The sequence below is a fragment of the Numenius arquata genome, chromosome 10, assembly GCF_964106895.1.
Source record: "Numenius arquata chromosome 10, bNumArq3.hap1.1, whole genome shotgun sequence".
Taxonomy (NCBI): domain Eukaryota; kingdom Metazoa; phylum Chordata; class Aves; order Charadriiformes; family Scolopacidae; genus Numenius; species Numenius arquata.
Genome location: NC_133585.1, coordinates 15702207 through 15725338, shown reverse-complemented (window position 1 = coordinate 15725338; position 23132 = coordinate 15702207). Strand labels below are relative to the sequence as shown.

Below are 23132 nucleotides of genomic sequence, written 5' to 3'. Positions count from 1 at the left end.
TGGAGGTTCCTGCAAGACACTGAATGAGGGGAATTAATGGTGCTTTCAAAATAACTGGAGAGGGGCTTACTTAAACCAACAGGCTTCCTGTACGATGAAGAGGAGGACACTATCTACAATAAAGAGACAGACTTAGAAGGAGAGTACAGAGCACTTTTTAGTTCCAAAGCGCTAGTGAGATGAAAGAGCCTGGTTCTCTCTGGTGTTCTAGCTTCGCTGGCAATATTCAGTATTTATGTCACAGTCAAGCAACAGTTCAAACTGAGCAAGGAAAGCAACTTGGCTGCACAGCCACCCTGAAGTCCTTTGCCTCTTCCACAACAGGTTGCATGTGTCAAGGACAGAAATTTGTTAGACTCAGAGTGAAATTCATCTGAGCACATGGGGCCAGTATGAAGGCAAGTCATCGTTCGTCCCTTGTTGCAGCCCTGCTCTTGTCTAGATGGTACTCATTGTGGGAGTGTTAGGTGCTAGCTTGCTGCAGAAATTGGCCTTTACTTACATCTGGTATTTTGTGCCAAATGGCCTATGTTAAAACAATGTCTTGTGTAGTGCAAAATGAGGCATGGCTTCATTGTCCTTCAAAGGACAATTTTATTTTTGCTATTATAATGAATGCTACCCTTTGCAATTGCCAAATCTGCAGTGCTCAGAGCAAGGTGATAGATCATCTTTAATATTTACTACTTTGAAGGCACTGACTGTGAGCACGTGAGCAGGTTCAGCTAATGGTTTGATGCACAAAGCAGATTCTTTTCAAAAGAAGGCTCTAAAGTCAATGACATGTTCTCATTCACAGGGGCTAAAAAGTGCAGTGAGATAAAGATACATATGCAGGTAGCAAACAAATAGACAACACCATGCTCTAGCTTATTTTAGCAGATAAGTATCCTTGGAAAAATTGAATAAGGCACAGTCCTTGGGAAATATTGTGCTCCTGCCACTGCCACATCTGCAGTGAAAACGTAAGAACACTTATAATTTGAAAGCTAAATAACAGCTGATATGTAAAAAGATTCCCCAAAACAGATGTTTTCACATACACGTGTCTTTCAGACAGTAGGTCTTGAAGGCTGTGTGACTAGACACTTCTACCTCCATATGAGACTGGAAACTGGAAGAACATATCTTCACCAAAGGAAAAAAACAAAACCAGTGTGGCATGGTGCTTTCTACCCTTTCCTCAAATTTCTTGCCCCCAGATGGCTTAACTTTCTATAATAATTTGCAGCCAAGTATCCTCCCACAGAGAGCAGGAACAGAGCCCAAACTGATGGCATCCAAACAGGGCTTGCATCCATCTCCAGATTGACTAATTCCTATGTTAAACTCAGGTGAGCCTTCCCAGCATGTAAAATTTCCCCTGCAGTTTCTCTCCAAGGCTTACATGAAAGCTGCTGTGTTACCCAGAATTTGAGTTAACGGCACATTGTCAGCTTCCCTTTCTCTGTTGAAACATTTTAACTTAAACTCAGGCTATTTGGTTAGATCAGTAAATTTGGTTCAGAAATGCCCAGAGGTGAAACTATCAGCAACAAGAGAATGGTTTGTCCTTTACAAAAATCTGAGCCCTCAGAGACGTAGCCTGGAGAAGCCTGTTTGCTATGGATGACTTTGTGACCAACTATCGAGACGACAGCCAGTAAAATTCAGTTGGCAGCACATAAACCAATATGGTGCCAATTATGTATGAAATTTATTACCCCTAAAATGCTCAAAGATGTAGCTGTTCTCCACCAACACAGCCATGCCACGTAGGAAGACAATTTAGAGGGAATGCGTAAAAATTTGTGCAACTGAGGTGGTGCTGAGAAAAACCTATTGAGATTAGTAGCACGTGAGCTGCCTGCATGAGAGCTGCCGGTGAAGTTTTGAGTGTTTCAGTGCCTGTTGGTGCCAATCGGCTGTTTAAATCAATTCAGCAAGATCAATTAGGAAAAATCATAACAGACCTGACCCTAAAACTGAAATATATAGTGCCTAATTAGAGTCTCCTGTGACACAAAATGCTGACTTCACCAGCAGGCTGCCCAGCAAACATTTGGGTGCAACAGACGGGCGTTTTATACACCAAGCACCACCTGCAGTAAATGCACAAGAAATCAAAGCAGGACTGGGAGTGAGTGTAGAACCTCTAAGAAATCCTCTTCATACTGAACATCCCTTTAATGTTGAGCAGCTTAAAGGACCTCTCTGGGTTTACATAGCAGTATCATTTTTGTCTGACCATAATTTCTGTGTGTGTGTGTGTAAATGTTCCCCTATTAGCAATGGATTCAAGTAGCCAATTTCAACCAACTTTGGTGTTGAAAGGAATTAAAGATAATTTAATTCCTTCAATGGAAATAGGTCACGCAGAAAAGAGAGACTATATGAAGTTCTAGTTAGGGAAAGGCTGCAAAACTCGTGCTGTATTAGACACTATGTGTCCACATAAAGTGTCTTCTCAGCTGCAGGAAGGCTTCAAGGGAAGATGTCGATCACCTGTGAGGATCCTTATCCAACAGGATAATTTTGATGGGGTTGATTCTGTACTTACATAGGGACCACATGTGAATTGGCTTCAAAGCCAATGCCCTTGGTCTCTCAAGTGGAAGGAGACAAAAGACCACATGGGACAGGTCTGTCTCAGTTAACCACACTTCATAACTTGTCTTGTGCATGAGCAACATTAAAACATAGAAGATAATCAAACTGCAGTGTTTGGTTTTTAAGGTTTTCAAGTTTCCTCTCAGAAATTGTTTTCCAAATTCACATAGGGATGGATTTTTAGTAACTTACTATTTCTGCTATGAAATTTATTTTGAGTGCATCTGTCTCATATATGGTGAATTAAACAGGCTACAGTAATTTAATCTGGAGGCATTTCAAGAGGAGATTCACATCAGGAGTACTGGGAAGAGCCAGTTTCTGGACTCTTATCTGGAAAAAGGAAAAACAATTATTGCACTTTTCCCGCCTTTTAGTTTGTTTTAGAAATCCTACAGGAATACACAACAATCAACACACTAGTTCATTGAAGCACCTGGTATCAATGTTTTGTTGATGGTGCCATAAATATTACAGGAAAGCATTGTACAGAGACATGGCGATTTGGAGCACTAGAGCAGTTGAAGGAGGACTACAGAATATTAAAAACCCTTGAGCAGAAGATGAGCAAGCTCTCATGGTAAAACTAATCTGAAAACACCTGAAATAATAAGAGTTTAAGCTAGTCTGTCCTCTGTGTCTAATTAACAGAGAAAGGCAAGGATGATGCATTCGAGCTTATTTAGGTACCTGCATGTTTTAGGATGCTGTTTTCATTGACTGACTCCACAACTACCTTAGAAAAGACACCTGCTTCAGGCTGCTCAGTTAGGTAAAATGGAACCTACAAACTCTTCTCTTGCTGTTTCTTTAACCTTCAGAGGGTTAGGCTTTAGCTCACTGTCTTTGGCTAGATGATTAATTTTCTTATCTTTTCTTTAACCTTATCCAAACAAAACTAAAGCAAAAGCACATGACAGTAAGGTAGCTACCCATATTTAATTTGTTTTGTAGGACTAGATGTTGACCTTCTGCACAGCTAAGCAAATGGAAAGACTTCAACTAACCTCAGCAGGCTGAAATGGAGAAATGAGGTACCATGGCTAAAAATTTTGCCTTTTAACTTAGCCCTGGCTTCGGTAAGTATTCAGGTAAACACCCTAAATTCCAGAGTCTCTGCCCATTTAACCAATCTATAATGGTCATATGTCATGGTAATCAAAGTCAGTGGCGATCAATGGCAACAGTTTGCTTTTCAATTTAAATAAGTAGAAGTCAGTTATAAAAAGCTTTGTAAATTCTTTTCCATGTGTCCAGTACAAATCTTCACATATTTCCATTTAGGATAAATCTGAATAGGAATTGAATAGATTTCTACTGGCACACTCTGATGATATTCAAGGAGTAGGTGTAGCAAGCTGTGGGAACTAAGAAATTAAGAAAAATATTGCAGTGCTGTCAAGAGTAGGTGTAGACATTTTGTACCTGCTAAACCAAAATGATGGGTCTAACATTTAAAATAATATGCTGATGTAACACTCGAGCAGAACAGGGATTTAGATAGACAATGATCTTTCCTCTGCTATCCAGTTTCCCTAATACTAGAAGGAAATCAAATGCTTTGCAATGCAAATAGAGTGGCAAATAAAAGGATGGTGTGAAGGTGTGATTCATCCGAAAAAAATGTGTCTCTTAAGAAACCCCAGAAGGCAGGAAATACATCCCCTATTTAATTCACCCTACCCCCTTCTGGCTTCTCTGCACTAGCACAGCAGTGACTGCACAGGATTTTCCTTGTTTTGTAGGTTGTGCCTTGGTTCTTTGCCCTTCCGTGGAGGCTCGTCTGGAGAAGAAAACATGGTTACAACGCTTCCTTTTTTATTGTTGCTGTCTGCTGGGATTACTCTTAAATTAGGGAGCAGAATAGTTGCTTGCTGAATCCCAAATCTCTAGATAATACAGATGGCATAAAGCCTTCTTCAAGTGAGTACGTGTGCTGCAACAGCAGGACGGGGTAGCTGGAGTTAGGCTTGGAGTGCAGAGAGAACATCTTGCCTCGTACAACACCTGCAGAAATGTCGTTTAAAGCCTCAGTCTCACATTCCCTTAAGAGAAAGGACTAAAAGTTCAGTGAAATGTTTGATTTTTTAATTAAGCATCTGACAGATCAACTGAATCATGAAGCTTAATTTTATAGAGAAAAAACCTAACACCTCTAGGAAGTGAATGCAAAGGAGGACCACAGCAGAAGCAGGTGCAAAAGCGTGAAAAGTCAGACTTTGCAGCAACATGTTTCCAGTGTAGTGGAAAACTGGGCATTTGAACTAGCTCAAGAGCTGATATGCACTGAGCTGGAGAAGATAACATTCGTGTTAATTAGGGCTGAGTCCTACATGTTTAACTCCCACTGATTTTTAAGGGTTCCAATTCAAGTCAATGTCAGTAGGAATGTGTAAGGGCTGCAGGCATGGGCTCTTTATGCTATTAGTAGTCACATTTTAGGACTTATTAAGACTAGGATTTACTGAACAGACTGTACTGAAAAACCATGCTAATTAGCATCTAAAATTCTTGGAAAGCTGCCATGGATTCTTGGGAGCTGTCTACACCACCCAGCAAAAATGGCTTTAGAGATGCTGACTGCCTGAAATACGTTGGGGCATAACTTGGCCTTTTGCAGTGATTTTTATTGCATCCCTGTCGCCACCCTGGCTTTTGAGAAAACCCTTTCCATGCATACCTGAGACACCTCTTCTCAGTAGTCTTGCAGGGAGTGTTTCTGGTAAATTTGAACCCGTGGGTTTGTTCTAGAGTCTAACCTTGAATGCTTGGGATGGTGCTGGGTGGAAAGTGTCTCAGTGAGTCATTTTTACATGTTGTATTAGTTTTCTGTGGTAGCACACCATCTTGTGAGTTGGTGAATGAGTTTTTGGCAAGACAGAATGACATTGATCCTTATTTATCTCTTCGGTAAGGCTATCATTTCCAGCTGCTCCCATAGTTTACATAAAACTCATCAGACATTGATATTTGTTGAGACTGGAGTTTGTCCTTGCTTAGGTTGGTCAAGCATTGATTCAAAAATAATGCAGTTCAGTTAACTTGAGACTTTCACTTGTTTGGTTTCAGGAATAGTCTCTCCATGATGTGTTCCTGTTCCTAGTTTTTCTCTGTAGCCCACAAAATTATTTGGAGATTTTTGAGGCTCAAATCCCATCCCTGAATGATTCAGGAGAGGCCAGGCCACACCTTAAGGGATATGCCTTACCATGAAGCAAAAGGGCACTCTGATTTGGCATCTCATGTTCTCCCCTCTTTTGATGGGTCTCTCTTGATGTGCCTGAAATCCGGAATTCTGTAGCTGAGATGGGAACGCGAGGCTCCCAGTTGGAGGCATAAAGCACCAGGATTACATGGAGACTTTCCTTTCTATCCCCTCAAACCCTCTCTTAGGTATCTTGGCTGTCCATACGCAGCTTATTAAGGGCTGTGCCTTGATTAAGCAAAATCCTTTTAGCTCCCTGATGAGATTTCTCCACCGGACAGTGCAGTTGCAGTAGCTAAAGAACTTTTGAGAAAGTTGCAGTAGCTAAAGAACAGGAGGAGTATCTAAAAAGGGGGGGAAAACGTAGTATTTATAGATATATAACCTAGGGTAGGGCTTCCCAGTTGTGGCACGTGTCCTGCCAGTGGTACACAGACAACTTCAGGAAGGTATGAAGGTATTTCATGAATATCTGAATCCCTCCTTACCCTCAGGAATGTGGCCCATGATGGAGACAGGAACTGAACAGCTGCCGTTGCTGTCTCTGCCTCGAGGGGAGACTTGAGCACTCTGGAGGGAAGCAGAGCTCCCTGTCCTCTGCCTTCCACCAAGGTATACATAGCTTTGGTCTGGAAGTTCAAGATTTTCCTTGAAGGCTAGCCCCCTGCGTTTGTGCCCCGGGTGTAAATGTCAGGGCAAACAGCTGCCAAGCACCTCTGTGGAATCCTGATGAAGTAACGAGGCTTTTCAAATTTTCCCTTCTAACTGCATTTTCTTGTGTTTTAAATAAGCATATGTTAGTCAGGAGACTTCTGTCTTCTGCAGAAAGCTGTTAGCAACACCGTACGTCTCGCTTGTTCCAGCACATTTTCCTTCTGGCAAACGCTGACAGCCGTGTGGGAAGCAGCCAGGCTCGGTGCCGGTGACCATCACCCGCTCAGGAGGGACTCGGGAGGCCAGGGAGGATGGCAGACACTGTTCCGGCTCCTTGGTTCCACCTGCTGAAGACAACCCGAGCTGCACGGCTGGCAGCAGCAGAGAGAGACGGCTTCTGTCCCCCTACACTCAGCCCAGTGAGTAATTAATGCACTTTTCGCACAGAATAGTGTAATATCCTTTGCACAGTGCCTGCTACTAGGACAGCTACCGCATCGTAATGAAGCTGCGTAATTAAGTGAGCTGCAGAAAACCAAGAGCGTGGCTAGGAATTCGTGGCTCCGGGTCGTTTAAAGAATAGTCGGCAGAAAGCAGCGGCGCCGGCCCGCTCCAGAGAAGTAAACTAAGGAGGAACGGCGAAACGGGGAGCCAAGAAAGGCGTTGTCTTCTAATTTATTGTCCAGCGCTATTCCAGCTAAACGGTCTGGGGTGAATAACGCCTTTCGGCCCGTTTATCTGCGTTATCCGACCGATGACCCCGGCGGCGCTGCCCGCCATCCCGGTTAATAACCCGCCTGTCGCGCTGCTGTCGCGCGTGGGCGGCCGAAGCCCGCAGGTGCCGCAAAGCGCGGACGTCCCCGAGCGGCGGTGGGCGGGGCGGGCGGGAGTTTTGAACGGCGGTGCCGGTGAGGAGGATGCGGCGGTGTCTGCCGGGGGCCGGCGGCCAGGAGCCGGTGAGCCCGCGGGCGGGGAGGCGGTGTGGGGCGGGGACTGGGGGTGAGGAAGCCGCCCGCCCGCGGACCGGCGTTGCTCCGCGGCGGGTGCCGTCCGTTAACGGCTGCGAGCGGGCGGCGGTGCGGCGGGCCCCGACACCCCGAGCTCGACTTGTGCCCTCTGGCCGCGGGCTGCCCCTCGGGCTGGGGATGGAGGGAGCTCTTTAATCTTTTAGCCACTGATTTTCCCATTAGTCGGGTTTTTAAAAGCCTGGATTAATTGAGCTCAGCTGGGCCTGTAAATCTGTGCTGTCGGTTGCAACGAGCGCTCGTCCTGGCTGGTAGGGAGGCCCCTGAGCTCCTGCCTTGGCTTCACAGCCTCTGTTGGAGAAGAACGCCCGCTGCCCGACTGCTTGCTTATTTTAAATAAATAGAGTAGACTTGCGGGGTCTGGATTTAAGCTTCCGTGGTAATAAATCAAAAGCGTACCTTGGCATAAGATTCTGAAAGCCTGTACTTAAGATAGCAGTTAACTAACATTTCAATTTGCCCTGCCTTCAGCAATATTCAGTTCCTTTTTCTTAGCTGTTGTTATTGGACTTCTTTGTTTATTTGTTTTGTGACTCCATCACCTACGTAAAACTAGAAATCCTTTAAAGCTTTGTACATTCCTAGGTGTGCTTTGGTGGGGAATACAGAGACTCTCGAAGTATCGCTTGGGCAGTTCCCGAGTACGGGGTGAAAATCTCAACAGCTGTTAGTAATCTTGCCTGGGTTGTGCTGCCACTGGTGGGGGAAGGATGGAGGGAGACCACAAGGGAAGCGGTGCGTTGGTAGATAGCATATGGCCAAACAGTGCTGTGTCATTCCTCCGAGTCCAGATGGTGAGCTCGTATTTTTAGCAGGAACCGAGAAAAATGAAGAAAAAAAAAAAAAAGCTGACCAATTTTTTTGGGTAGGCATGGAGAACTTCATACCTTCCAAATCAGGCTGCCAAGTCATTCCTTCAGATGAGATTTCTGTGGTGTGATTATTTAAGCTACGTCCCAGCAGCCATTTAATGCTAGTCCAGAATATTTTATGTGTGTGTGGCTGAGAGATAGCATGGACTAAATCTTTTGTGTAGTTCTGAAAGTCCCAGTACTGATAAACTAGGAGAGTTTATTTCCTCACCAGAGTTACATACTAAGTGGTAGAATCATAGAATTGTCTGGGTTGGAAGGGACCTTTAAGATCATCTAGTCCAACCATCAACCTAACTCTGATAAAAAATCATCACTAAACCATGTCTCTGAGCACTATGTCAACCCGTCTTTTAAATAACTCCATGGATGGTGCCTCATTCACTTCCCTGGGCAGCCTGATCCAATGCTTAATAACGCTTTCCGTGTAAAAATTTTTCCTAATATCCAATCTGAATCTCCCCTGGTGCCATTTGAGGCCATTTGCTCTTGTCCCATCGCTTGTGACTTGGGAGAAGAGACCAACACCCACCTCACTACAGCCTCCTTTCAGGTGGTTGTAGAGAACGATAAGGTCCCTCCTCAGCCTCCTTATCTCCAGACTGAACAACCCTGGGTCCCTCAGCCTCTCCTTAGAAGACTTATTCTCCAAACCCCTCTCCAGCTCCGTTGCCCTTCTCTGGACCCGCTCCAGTACCTCAATGTCTTTTTTGTGGTAAAGGACCCAAAACTGGACACAGCACTTGAGGTGGGGCCTCACCAATGCTGAGTACAGGGGGATGATCACCTCCCGAGTCCTACTCACCACAGTGTTCCTGAGACAGGCCAGGATGCTGTTGGCCTTCTTGGCCACCTGGGCACACTGCTGGCTCATAGACCTAGAGAGGAGCCACAGTCTGTGCTGGGTCAGTGTGGAGGCCTGTTACGCTGGGAAATGTTAGGAGGAAGTACTATTTAACAATTCTGAGGTGAAATTCAGCTTTGAAACAGCTGATGTATTAGTTTAAGCTCAAAGAATGAGTAATTTCTTAGGGGCAGTGTGGGCCTAGCTTAGCTTTTCATAGCTGGGTAAAATTTGACTCAGAATAAAAGAAGATTGATGAAAGCTATTTGCTTCTCCTTTCGTTCTGGGATGAGTGCTGAGAAAAAGTGTGGCTAGAGAAGCAGGTGCTGGGGATGCGGAGGGGTTGGTTGGTGCACTGCTTTATCTGCACTCGTTGTGGTTGAAACATTGGAAAGCAAATCCATGAGGGGAAAAACTGGGGGGTAGTCCATGGTGCCATACTGTCTCCTCAGTCTTGAAAAAGCTTCACTCATCACCGACTTGGCGATGTATTTGCAATGCAACCCTGCAATACGGTGACAATGCTCTGGTTTTTATCTGTCGGAAATACTTGGTTTGGCCAGGGGTGGCCACGTAACAAGGAAATGTGTCTCAGGATCATCGGTGGCATCTAGCACGTCTTTGGGAGGCAGCAAACTGTCTGTGGTCCTTCGCCTTAATTATCTTCTGGCTTTGTGTGGATTGACCTCTTTGAAGTGGCAAGTGAGGAATAATGCACTTTTATAAATGTTTTCTCTGAAAGTAGTTGGAAAAAGTTGACTTCCCAGAAGTTTTTATAAAACCTTAAAAAAACCCCTACTCCTTCAAAAAACCAGTGATGCAGAATTCTAATGACTTGACTGGCAAGTGTTGAAGCTACCACGACTGTCTGGATTTCAGTTCATGGCCTGAGACAGTCAAATATTGGGATATTATCTTTTCTTTCTGCTTCTGATGTTACCTGAATTTTATATCAACCACAAGTGAAAAAACCCACATTTTTTAACCCTTTTCAAGATGTCTGAAGAAGTAATGAGATTGAATTTCTGATTTAAAATATTTCAGATATTTTCCGAAGTTTAGAGTTTATTTTATAATGATCACTGTAAGAAGTGGGATGTTAATTTATAAGCTTTGTTCGGTTAGGCTTCTCAATGACCATATGAGGACACCATATGTTATTATCCTATGAATGACACATTGAGGCATGTAAATTTTTAGTAACTTTCAGGTGCTATGGTGAGTTAATATTACTGCCTGGTTGGGAATTTGCATGTGTAATGGATATAGTGAACTGCTACATCCTGTGTTTTACTCTCTTGCTCCTGAAGGGAGAACCATCATTTTACATTTAGTAACCATTGTAATGGCTGCATATACTTAAACAACTGTGAAATAAGTAGAGCTTGTTAAAAATCAGGATATTGTTAGTTGGGTTTTTATTTAGTCCTTTGTTTATTTTTTGCATATCTAGGAATGCGACATCCAAGAGAAGATTAACTTTGAAATCCGCATGCGAGAAGGCATCTGTAAACTACTCGCAGTGAGCACACAAAAAGACCAACTCTTGCAAGCGGTTAAAAACCTGATGGTTTGCAATGCTCGTATACTTGCGTACAAGACTGAGCTACAGAACAAAAAAGAAGAGCCGATCTCATGCAGAGCCAAAGAACTGTGAGTAACAGCTCAAATTCAAATGGAGCATTGTGAAGCAGGCTTTTGCTTACATGAATTCTTAGCAGCCTGTCTGGGAAAGTGGATTTAAACCCTTTCTTCTGTCTTCCCCCATAAAAACACACATTACTGCTGCCTTAAAACGTTACTTTGTAAGACCGTTCCAGTGTCTTCTTTTTACTTTAGAAAATTAAATGCAAGTCATGTTTTTCTGGGTAGATTTTATTATTGACATTAAACTTTAATTCAGCATCTGAATATCAGGTAACATAATAGACATACTTTCTTGATTACCTTTCGCATATAAAAGTTACCTAACCAAGTCTGAAGGAACAAACCAAAACTATCCAAGTCAGAATATACCTATTTCTACCTTTCATTCTTTCTGTTGTTATTAGGGTCCCTGTAATGACGGAATCATCATGGTTAATTGGTACCCTCTGCTGGCCACCTCTGTTAACTACAGCAAAGTATTAAAAAAAAGAGAACAGTAAATATGAAGAAAAATCAGTTTAATTGAAAATATTCTCACGTTATAACTCTTGAATGAGCTAAAGTATATGTGGTTTATTTGAATAATGTTATGATTTTTTGCCTAGTGGAATGTATTTTGAGTGCAATGTTGAGAATCATGGTGCAGAGATACTATTGCTCTCAGGTTATTACTGTAATGAAATATTATATTGCAATTTATCATGGAAACTCTTTGAGTATGTGCTTAGTGTCACTTAATTGTATCTATAGGAACATTCCTACCACTTTTTGCTTTCAGGAATGTCTTCTTATAGGAGAAATTTATTGAAGGAAAGCACTGTGTTTTCTGACTATATCGACTATTATCGTGAAGGCTGATTTTGAAAACTAGCACTTAGAAGTTGTGGTATTCTGTAATTATTGCAGTTGTAATGCTTTTTCCTGCTAAGATGAAGACATTTATAGTGATTCATCTTTTATTTATGTTTTTAAAGATGGAATAATACCAGGTGTGTATATACGCTGATTTACTCAACTCCTGGTCTTTGACGTCAGTGACCACAGAATGGTGATGGCACAGGTCTAGAACATGTCATGCATTGCTTAGAGTTCTGTCTTAAGTGGTCCTTTGAATTGACAGCGGAGGTTGTTAGTGCTATAGAGCTATTTCTTTACCACTTAGATTATATCTTTGATGGTTGATAGTGCATTTGCAGTTCTTTTTTCAGTATTTGCTCAAGACTAGAATTTGGTTAAAGCTTAATCCAGATAGGATGGTGATGGCTGAGAGAGAAAATTCTAGGGTTTTCAAGTGAATTTTGTCCCTGCTTCTTGTTACATGGGTCTGTAATCTGTGAGTTCTGAAGATATTATAACTGCATCTGAAGGACAGGATATTGGTACCAGTAGAGATTACCATTTCACGTTATTTGGTTAGGAGTTAGGACCAGTGGCAGATACAAGGAGAGCACTATATTGTTACTCACTATCTACAGGTTGTTTTGATTCAATTTAAGGTTGACCTTGAGATCTACACTCTGACTGCTTAGAAAACTATCTGCCTGCAAGTAAAATCACAGTATTAACAAAGCAACATTTTGTAATTGGTCTCTATTAATAGAGGAGGCGATTCTCTAACCAATAATAGAGATGGTAAATTAAGTTGCTTATTCATTGATGTGCACAGAATGGGAATAGTTGATAACATATCTGATTGTATTGGAGCTGGAAAAGACAAGGAAGATGAATCTACTTGTCTTTTAATAAAGACAAGTTAAACAGGTTAAATAAGCTTTGGAGTAAAATCTTCTAGAAAATTAAGAAAATCGATGGTGTACCTTCCTTCCAGTTTATCCTCAAGAATCTAATGACTCGTATCTTAAACCAGAGATACCAAATTTAACTTTAAAGAAAAGCATTTGAAATGAGCTATAATGTGAAAACCCTGGCACTTTTTAATGCTTAAAGAGTTGAGTTTTAGAAGTTTAAACACACAGATCTCAAACGTTGTTTTTCTCTTCTTTTTAGCAGGTCTTCAGAAAATGGGTCAAAAGACCGGGTGGCTTGCAGAGCAAAGGTTGCTATAACAGGTAAGTGGCTGGGTAATCACTTAATTATAGGAGCTAATTGTCTGGACCGTAACTTGTAATACAAATCATACAAACAAGATGGGTATTTTTAAAGTGTGTATGTGATTCAGGGGCATAAATCCTCTTGTGCTTCAAGGGGACTTATGCTTTTAAGTCACACTTGCTTTTGGGGATCCTACCTAGTGTTTCCATTTTACTTTCAGGGACTTTCACTGTGGGAAATACTTTTTTCTGTTTGTCACTAAACACTGAATACATGTAAATAAGTGTAAATGTGCTGATAACTTTTTTTTTCTCCCCACAAAACCAAACTTTGATGTGATCAACCAGGGTATGTCTAATAAATTGAGGGCAGAATTATAACTAGTATGCAAGTATTATTTAGTTAATGCACATTACATTACTACAGCAAAGGTGTAGTGGTATGGCTTCAATGCAAACTAGTAACAAGAATATTTTACAGTGATTTCCAATGGTACGCTATTTCCTAGCCCGTTCTCAAACTTCAGCACTATGAATTTATCATTTTGTTTGTCTATGCCAATAGTGGATGTTACTGTGTTCAGCATTCCTGTAGTTGTTCGTTGTGGCTGTTCTGCTAGCTTTTCTAGATCTTTTTTCAGATCTGTTTGTGCTCCCTGTCCTGCTTCGTTAAAAATAAAATAATGCAAAAGGGCTCACTACTTAAACTGTTTAAGTTAATTCTGCATATTTTGACATATCTTTAAGCAAGGTAACTCCTAGTAGAGGAAGAGTGATGAGCACATGGTTCAGTAATGTTTTCTGCCAGCACAGCTGCTTGCAGAATGTGTATCTGTCTTTCCTCCTTATGGTAGTTGGATGAAAGCATCTGTTTGCCTGTCTGTGCTGTGGTTGCACCTTTCTTTGGATTTATAGAGTCATCTGCAGTGAGGACTTCAAGATCATATAGTATGCTTTTGTTATCTTTAGAAAATCAGAATTGTGTAAGGACTCTAATTTTAGTTTGAAAAATTTGTTTAGGATATGAAACATTCGGCTAATTTCTTTTGATGGGAGAAGAGAATAAAAGGGTGAAATACACCACTTCCTATTATGTGTCATCTGTTAATGATTCTGTCCTGTTACTAACATAGTGATTCTCAAACTGGAGTTTATGATCCTCAGAAGTATGGCATAGATCGAGGTGAAGAAGAGAAAGATGCATCGACTACCTCATTGTGAACTCATGTCTGTGAGTGCTGGGATGCTGCCATGCCTCACCCCTCTTCAGATACTTGTGTCAGGAAGCCTGGCCAGGTCCAGTCTACAGCATGAAAGCCTAAATGTTCTTCTTGGCCTCTGCTGAGAGATTTATGCTTTCTGTAGATCACCTGTTATTATCTCTTTATTTTCCGCTCTGTGTGCCTGAGAAGCAGAGAACTGGGGTACATGAGAAGTAATTGTCAGGGGACAGGCTTGTTCGTGCTTGGCAGGGGCAGGAGCCCCTCGGCAAGATACACGGTTGGGAGATCCTGAGATGACATTAGTACATGCCTCCCTAGTTCCTCTCTGTGTTGTCCTATGACCCATTAGCCTGTGTCCATGTGCCGAATCAGGTCCTGTCTGCTTTCCCAGCTGCAGTATGTTCACATCTGTAATGTCCTGTTATTCTTCTTTCCCTGTCTTTCCCAATCCTTGTGTAGCAAATTAGGCACGCTGCATTTTTCTCTGTTGTATGCCGACCTTCCATGGATTTGCAACTGGAGTTGCCCTGTATGTTTGGAAGGCACGTGTGCGTGTGCTTGTGCCTGCCTTGTAGAGAATGCAGTTGTGAACACAAGCAGCGTGACTCAGGAGATGTTGGGACTGAATTGTCTGGGAGAGGCTGGAATCGAAGAGTGAGTGGTAGTCCCTGTAATGTGACAGGGCACGTAATTTAAGAATTGAAGATATAGAATGGATTTTTTAGGGGAAAGTAATCCATTCACTTATAAATATATTAGCATATCATATGGTTAGTACATGCCAGAAGCTTAGACTATTACCAAAAAAAAAGTGCGATCGTGTGGCCAACACCAAAAGTTCAGGAACAGCTATGCAGGAGTACCGAGGAATGTACTCCTACAGAAGGCAACTGTATGTTAGATACTGTGTGGGGAGTGCCTTCCTTAATCCACAGATTTTTACACTTCTATGATTTTTACTTATTTATCCTCTGCGTGTGTGAATAAATGATGTAATTTATGTTTTCTTATCAATCAATTATTTTGTCAGAAGACTATACATTAAAAGTTGATCAAAAAGCATAGTCATAATTTAAAGTAATTTTATAAAGGAATCATTGGCTTTAAATCTGATTAATTGTAGTGCATGAATGTATCTAATTTGAATCCACACAGATTTACAGCTAATGGTAACTGAAATTAAGGTGTGTGAAAACTGATCTTTATTTTTGATAAGTGGCAGCTCTTTCAATCCAAGAATTGAATTGAAAGCTGATTTACAAGTATCATGTTAAACTTGTTCAAGCAATTGACTATCTATATCCTGATGATTTTCTGGCTAAGGTGTAAATTTTTCAGCTAGCATGGTATTGAAAGTGGCATACAGAAGTAATCTTTAGTACTCTAATTATTAACAAGACCTATTGGGCACATTAAAATCGTCATTCAGAGTTTGCTATGATTAAAGATGGAAAAAAGGCTTTTATTGTAATTCTATTTTCATATATTTATGTTAATTTAAGAGCTTTGTCTTTTAGGAAAGAAACATTCTGTGCTTTGTCTCTGACAGACATCCATATTTTTGAAGTTTGAGAGAGACTTCTGTAACTGTTTTAATGAAACTATTTCTGGTTCCTTATTTTAAAAAAATTACTTTTAGAAATGCTTACTATGCAAGTGCATCTTTAGAAGTGAAAGGCAGTTTCAGAATGTGATGGCGTATTGATTTTTAGGAAGTTGTGGCAGTCTGAAACTGTACAGTGGCAGTTCACTGTTGAAAAGTCATTAGTTTTCATGAACACTTAAAAATAGATGAATTTGCAAGTTTCAAAATTGAAATAGCATGTTTAATAAGATGTTCCGTAATATAATCACAATTAACTTAAATTTTAATTTTTCATTTAATATGACTTCTGAAATAGAGTGACTATATGCAGTTTCGCTTAACAGGAAGTTTTGTGGGTAAAACCCTGTAGGAATACATGACAATCTGTCGCCAAAATACCGCTACTGTTTTGCATCTTATCGTACTGGATTTTTCCAGTGGATATGTGGATTTTTCCATCAGCCTCGTATGAAGATCAACACTGGAGTCAGCAGTGCCCCTTTATAGCAATATTAAAGATCTGTTCAAAAGACAATTGAGCTAATGCTGTTCACTGCTGCCATCATGTGTCACTTAATATATTGCATATACTTTTAAACAGCACTGTGCTGTACTTAAGAAACCAACTCTGGATTTATAAAGCCCACACTGTGTTTGTCTTTTAACAGAGAACTAATAAGAAACATTATGTCTAAACCTGAGTCCTCGGAACTGGAGGAAAATGTCACTCAGTACTGTGTTGGATCAAGTAGATAAATGGGAAAATTTGTTGAAGAAAATACTTTACTAATATTAAAATGACAGGCATGACTTAAAATAATAGTTCTGTAATTACTGTAATTGTTCTGTAATCTCTACCATGGTTCTGAAGTAAAAGGATATTTCTGAGTTTAAAAAAAAAAAAGATTTCTAAACTCTTTTTTTATGCCAGCTAAGACAATTCAAACTGGGAATGTGATTACAAGTGATATTTTCTCTGTGGTTAGCAAAACAAGACTTAAGTGTTTTCAGTATAAGTATCCCAGTCTTTCCATTAAAACAGGAAGTTTTTCTTCTTGCAGTTGTATGAGTGGCTTCCAGGACAAGGCAAGCAGAGTTTCAGTTTACATCTGTACATAATAATGGGCTCAGAACCTCTGAGTTCTGAGAATACCTCTCAAAACTATGTTACCCAGACACTCTGAAATGTTAGTTTGGGTACTTTCTAATAAGGTTTAAAATATTCTTTATCCTAGTGTAATTTCTAAAATAAAATGACACTTCAAGTTGAACTAATTGATGAATTTTCTTTTGGCATGGATAATAAAATTGAAATAGTTATGCTATTCTTTGGGTGGAAGGTCCTGTTACCTCCCCAACATCAGGAAAGGAAACAAGAAACTTTTTGTAATTAGTTTTCATCATAGATCTACAGTATTGGCTATAACTTAATTTCCTACTTTTTTTTTCCCCTTTAGATATTCGAATACCGTTAATGTGGAAAGACTCTGATCACTTCAGCAATAAAGAAAGTATGTGAGATGTAATGAACTACTGTGATAAGCAATTGCTTATGCTTGTAAATATAAACTGGATGGGGAAGTCCATACTCATTTCAACTCCTTCTTTGACCTTTTAGCAGGTCCATATTTTACACTGTTGCATAGCTGCTCTTAACTTGAAGTTGCTGGCTGTAGCAAATTGAGTTGGTTCAAGGTCCTGTGGTTCTGTGTGTTTAAACCCTAGTCTCTAAAAAGTCCTTCTGAGGATAAATTCCAGAGGAAGCAACAGAAAAGTGCTGTTATCAAATGGATAGCTGAGCAATTTCTGATTAAACACGTTGTCCTATGTCTTGTCTACACTTGAGAGAGTATGTTGGAGGCTGTTTCCAGTGAGAAATTTAAATGAAAGTTGTCTGTTGGCGTTGAGTGTATTATTGGATAGTCTTCAAGTACATGCGTTTTGCTGTGTCACGGAGATTAACCCTAAATCTGTTCCAGCTGTCACCTGGCATTGATTTCACTTTGATTTTCAATAGGGTCAGAGGGGCTAAGCGTGGCAAAATAGTCTAATCCTATATAGTACATTCATAAAATGATACAGGCTTTGGATCAAATGTTTCAGGTTTTTTGTTTACAATCAGTTTTATTAAACAAAATTGCATTTTTACCAACATTTCTGAAGTTGCTAGCAAGAATTACCCTGATATTCATCAGGAAAAAAAAAGAAAGTTGAGCAGAGGTAGGTATTTCTCCTTCCGCAAATGTTGTTCTGCCTAAACAGCAGGTTTGATAGTTCAATTATCATAAAATCCTATGATATAAAATTTATGATGGGAAGAATTTGAGGGCAATTCCTTAGAGGTCTGAATTACCATTTATTGTACTTTTGTTTACTGGAAACATTTAGTATTGTGATGTGTAATATGGCTAATAAAACATTTCTTTGGCTCTCTCCAGAATCTCAGCGCTATGCAGTTTTTTGTTTGTTCAGAATGGGAGCTGAGGTTTTTGATACAGAGGTGGCTATTGTGGACAAAGCAATAACAGATATCTGTTTTGAAAATGTAACCATATTGTGAGTATGATTTATTTGTATTGAATGAAGTACAAATATTGCTGTTTTCTTTTGAAAGTGGATATGATTATGAATAAGATTGGATGAAGTCCACTAAGTTTTTCTGTGGGCAAAGGAATCAGTAGACGTCCTGTTCATTTCAGTGGATGGTGGATCCCCACCTCTGGAAGGCTGGTTTTTGTTTACATAATGATGCTGGTATCAGATGTGCTGCTTGAACTGTACCTCTTTTCATTTTTGCTGTGCTGAAGCATTTTTCTTTATATAAAGAGATAAACAAACTTGTTCCTCAAGGACACAAATTAATACTAAAACCTGAAAGTATTACAGAAGTATAGGCAGTGCTTTAAGTATTATTCTGTACAGCAGGCTACGGTCTCTTTTGATGTTTCCCTAAATCACAGTTGTCTTAAAACCAGACCTTTGTTTCCACACCTCATGTTCTGTTATACCTATATGAGCATTTGCTACAGCCACAGTCCTTATAGTTGAGGAATACCAGACAGGAAATTATTCACTTATCTTTGAAGGTAACCTGGAAAAGAGTAGAAAGGTGTTCTCATGTACTTTTTTTGTTGCTTTTAAGAGAGTCCTGAGAGGCACTTAACTTTTTTTTTTTTTTTTTTTTCCCCCCTGCTTCATTTTTTATATTAGCGATTTAGATTCAAGTCTCCTGAGGAAGAGTGACTGGAAAGCTAGAAGTACTGAAAACTTTAAATCAAGATCCTGAAAACTGAGTGGTTGAGAGAGAGCGGATCTTTAAATCAGATTTTAAACTTTCTTAAATATCTGTTTAAGTTAAGAATGGGGGCAAAGATTTAAATCTGCTTCTTCAAAGACAAGAGACTTGACCATTATAATTTTCTGTGATATACTGCAACAAACGCAGAAAAGGCACTCTAACTTGCCATGTATCCCCCAAGATAAAACAGACTTTTATAAAAAGTCTTTGAGATGATTTCGTTATGGGCATGTGTGTAATGACGTGATTTGTACCTGAAAGATGAGGTTAGGCTTCTGGTTTGATGACTCAGCTTGAGAACATGAGAATCAGTAGAACTGAAAACAGAGAAAGCCTAGGCCGTGGACAGAAGAACTCAGCAGTAGGTAGTTAAGTTCTGAATGACAAATTTTGTTGGTTGTAAGTGAGATAGGATGTTTTCAGTAATGTGAAGGCGTTGGGGTGCATTAAGATGTCTTTAAAACAGTTCAATCTGATTTAGGACCATAGGCACAGATAGGTTTTCAATCATGATTTTTGTGTAAGAGTAGAGGGCAGATTTAAGTGTGTTTGAATGTCTTGCCTGTGTATTTCCATAACATGGGGTTTTTTTCCAGTTTTTAACCTAAACGTTGAATTTCCTGTTTGCAACTGTTTATGGTTGAATTACAACATCCATCTCATGATTTCAACACTAAGTTAGTGCTGTGTGCTCTAGTCTTTAGTTCCATATTAATGCGTGTCTTCACCTGAATCTTAGGGCATTCCTTCCCTTGATTAGAAATATATATTATGTAATATATATAGTAGCAGCAGCATTCCTTGCCTGTATACTCAGTTTATTAACAAATGCTCTGAAATTTTTTCCTCCCCTCCTTCTTTCTTCAGTGATGAAGCAAGACCAGATTTCCAGGTGAAGGTTGAAGTGTATAGCTGCTGTACAGAGGAGCCTTTATGTGTAACAAACACTCCTAAGAAACTAGCAAAGAAGCTTAAAACATCCCTCAGCAAAGCTACAGGGAAGAAACTCAAAGCTGCGCTGGAAGAAGACAGCACTGAATTGCTTTTGCCCGCTGACCCGGTCATCCAGTAAGCTATATATATTGATATTCTGGTTTTATCAGGAATAAGCCAAATATATTGTAAATTTTTGGAAAATTGCCAAGAAAGTGATGATTTCTGTACTCACCTGAGTGGAAAAAAAATTTCCATTTTAAATAGGAAATGAGAAAGTAGGTGTGAATTCCAACTGTGTCGCTCAGCCTTGAGGCCTGGTTCTGATTTTGAAACACACGAGTAGGCTTTCTCTTTCTGTCATACAGCTAGCTAGCTGGTAAATCCACTGTTATTTTCAAACTTTATAATATTTGTAGTTTGATCTCTGGAGGAAATCAGGCTTGTGAGATCAGTCTGTCTGTGTCCCTCTGTCTGTCTACCTCTCCTTCTCCCTTTCCCATCTACTCCCTCCCTCATATTATTTTTGCATCTCGCCAATTTTGTTCCTACCTGACAGACAGGTAGACATGTCTAAAAGTTACGAGTTGTGTGAAATTAAAAAGTGTGGTATGTAGACAGGAGGAACCTCTCCTTTACCCTCTCCCCTAATGAAGCCGATGGAGCTGTGCGTCGTGCGCACGGGGGCCATTCCGCTTGCTGGCTTTTCAGTAAAACTCTGGACTGTCAAAGGCACTTTACAGTTACAAGCTGCTTAACAGGAGTTTTCTTCATTGACTTTGGCACAGAATGTTTTAAGATGACTTACTGGTTTTCAGTGTTCATAGAAGTAAGTGCTGTTCCTAGTAATTTACCTGTTTCCTTTTAAAAATGATCTTAAGTCTTTCATGCATTTTTGTTAATGAAGCTAATTGCCTACTGATATTTCCCAGCTACTTTAATTTCATTTGAGATTTAAGCAGGCCAAGTACCTCAACTGTAAATACCAATAATACTGATTTATTTTTTTTAAGCAATTTTTTCAAGGAATTACTGTTTTTTTGGCTGAACAGTAAAGAATCAGTGCTTAATTCTTGCCAGGTGTTGAGTGAGTCTTAGACTAGCTTCATATACCTATTTGCCCAGATTTTAAAAGGAAGCATATTCTATCTTTGTCATACTGATGTTACCATATACTGATATTACTGTTTCAATCAAAAGTACACATCCAAGAGGTCTTATCCACAGAGCAAAGCAAATTTTATCACTAACTTTCCTGTGTGTTCCAGCTAATGACAATGTATCTTTCAATCTGCATCATCTCAGGTGGCCGCGCTTTTCACAAGCTCCAGTTGCGTGATGACACTCTATCATTAGATAGAATTTGCTTCAGATATAACCACTAGCTTATTTGCTGGCCGTGCTCTCTTGAATACAGATTGCCTGTCTTTTAAGGAAGAGACGTCAGCAGACAATCTAAACAGCTGCCTCCTCCCTTGGGTTTTGCTTTGGATTTCTCAATTGTAATTGTATTTTGCTTTCTTCCATCTTGAAGTTTGTTGTTTCTACTGTAAATAATTATCTCACAGAGGCTGTTACTTTCTTAACAGAGTTGAATGAACAATGGTGGCTTTGCTAGGTGATTAAAAAGGATTCTTGGAAAGAAATGGGTTGTTACAGGCAGAAAATAAGTTGTCAAATTTTTTTTTTATAAGCTCCCCATAGGATTTGTATTAGTAAGACCTTCCTATATAGCCCTTATAAAGGAGAAGAGATTGCAAGATTACAAGAGATCTTTCAAGTATTCCCAGAGAGTTTTACCAGTCCAGCAGGTGAAACTAAACTGCAACAAAAAAAGGGAACTTTCTGTATTATGTGAACATCTTTTCTCTGTAGATTTCATATGTACAGGCCTTTTTCTCTTCAGTGCACACATGGGTGAAGTTATCCATTTTCCAAAAACTCTGATCCCTTTGTGTCAAACTTTTTGGCTTAGAAATTTCCCTGGTTAGTGAGGAAACTGTCAGCCTTGTAACTTCTTGCAAAAGCTTAGCAACAAAGTGCTTTGAATGGTTGCTTAGGCTGATTAACTTCAGTTGTGCTGGTGTTCTCTCTACTCTTAATTATCTCTCTTTTCATTTCTATACAGTCTTTGCCTGCTTAATTTTTCTATTCCAGCTTAATTTTTATTTTTTTGCTTGTTGCATCTGTGGTAGAAGGAAAATGTTTGGTGCAGTTATGCTATTTAATTCCAGAGTAACTAGGTTGCTCTTTGGGTAATCATTGGAGAGACTCCCTGAAGTGCATGTTTATTCACTTGCAGAACTGGCCTACGCATGGCTTGTCGTTAGTGCCTTTTATGTATTGTCCTCCACTGGGCTGGAGGCACGGCTTCCGTGTCCTGTGTTTGAATTGGCAGAGTCGTAGTGATATTTGGCTAGAAGTACATCGTTTAATCTAACGGCCTCACTTTTATGGTTGGGTTCTTTTTAGTACCTGAAGGTTATATTTGTTTTTACCTTCTATTATTTAAGATCTGATTGAAAGGTGAGCGTATTAGATTTAATTTGGTTTTTTGACTCACAGCTCCTCCACTACATACCTGGATGAGTGAACTAAGACTGGGATTTCTAACGCTAGGATTAATATTCAGGAACAGATTCTGGAATCTGAGATGTATTAATTAATGTGCATCAATTGAAAGGGTGAGATAGCTACATCTTCCCACGCCAGTGTCTGTGTGGCAACTTTGGTGCTTCTGTCTCTTGATCAGTAAACAAGCCTTTGCCACAGGCATGTTGTGGAGATAAGATGATTTTTTTTAAAAGAAAGTTATTACATGGTAAAATACTATAGATATGCAAAGTACTGAATGAGATGCAGCAGGCAGATTATTCTTTGTTATACAAAGAAACTGCCATTTAAGGCAGTTAGCTAATTCTGTGAAATGCAGAGGCAAAATGTAGTCAACAATCCTGATTAGCCAGTTAAATTTGAAAACTATTTGCAGATAAAACTTTTCGAAATTATATTGCAGCTGGCTGAAAGGAATGACTGTTGTATTTTAGAACGAAAATGTTACTGTGAAGCATATTTTAGAAGTGAAGTAGCTATTTTTTTTGGCAAGGTTGTTGTGGTAATTAGTCATGCTTTAGAAAAAAAGTAAGTTTAAAATCAGCACAAAAGTTTTATCTGTAAGAAACTGAACTTTTTGATACAGTTTAAAT

General features: G+C 39.9%; 1 protein-coding gene across 1 annotated transcript in view; it reads left to right on the top strand.

Moving 5' to 3' along the window:
• Window positions 1-7365: 7365 nt before the first annotated feature.
• RTKN2 (rhotekin 2) overlaps window positions 7366-23132 on the top strand; it is a 31535-nt gene continuing 15768 nt past the window's right edge. Inside the window, exons 1-6 of the mRNA XM_074154849.1 lie at window positions 7366-7404; window positions 10643-10842; window positions 12847-12905; window positions 17153-17206; window positions 18134-18251; window positions 19861-20061. Coding sequence (XP_074010950.1) covers window positions 7366-7404; window positions 10643-10842; window positions 12847-12905; window positions 17153-17206; window positions 18134-18251; window positions 19861-20061 — 671 coding nt within the window. The remainder of the gene's footprint in view (window positions 7405-10642; window positions 10843-12846; window positions 12906-17152; window positions 17207-18133; window positions 18252-19860; window positions 20062-23132) is intronic.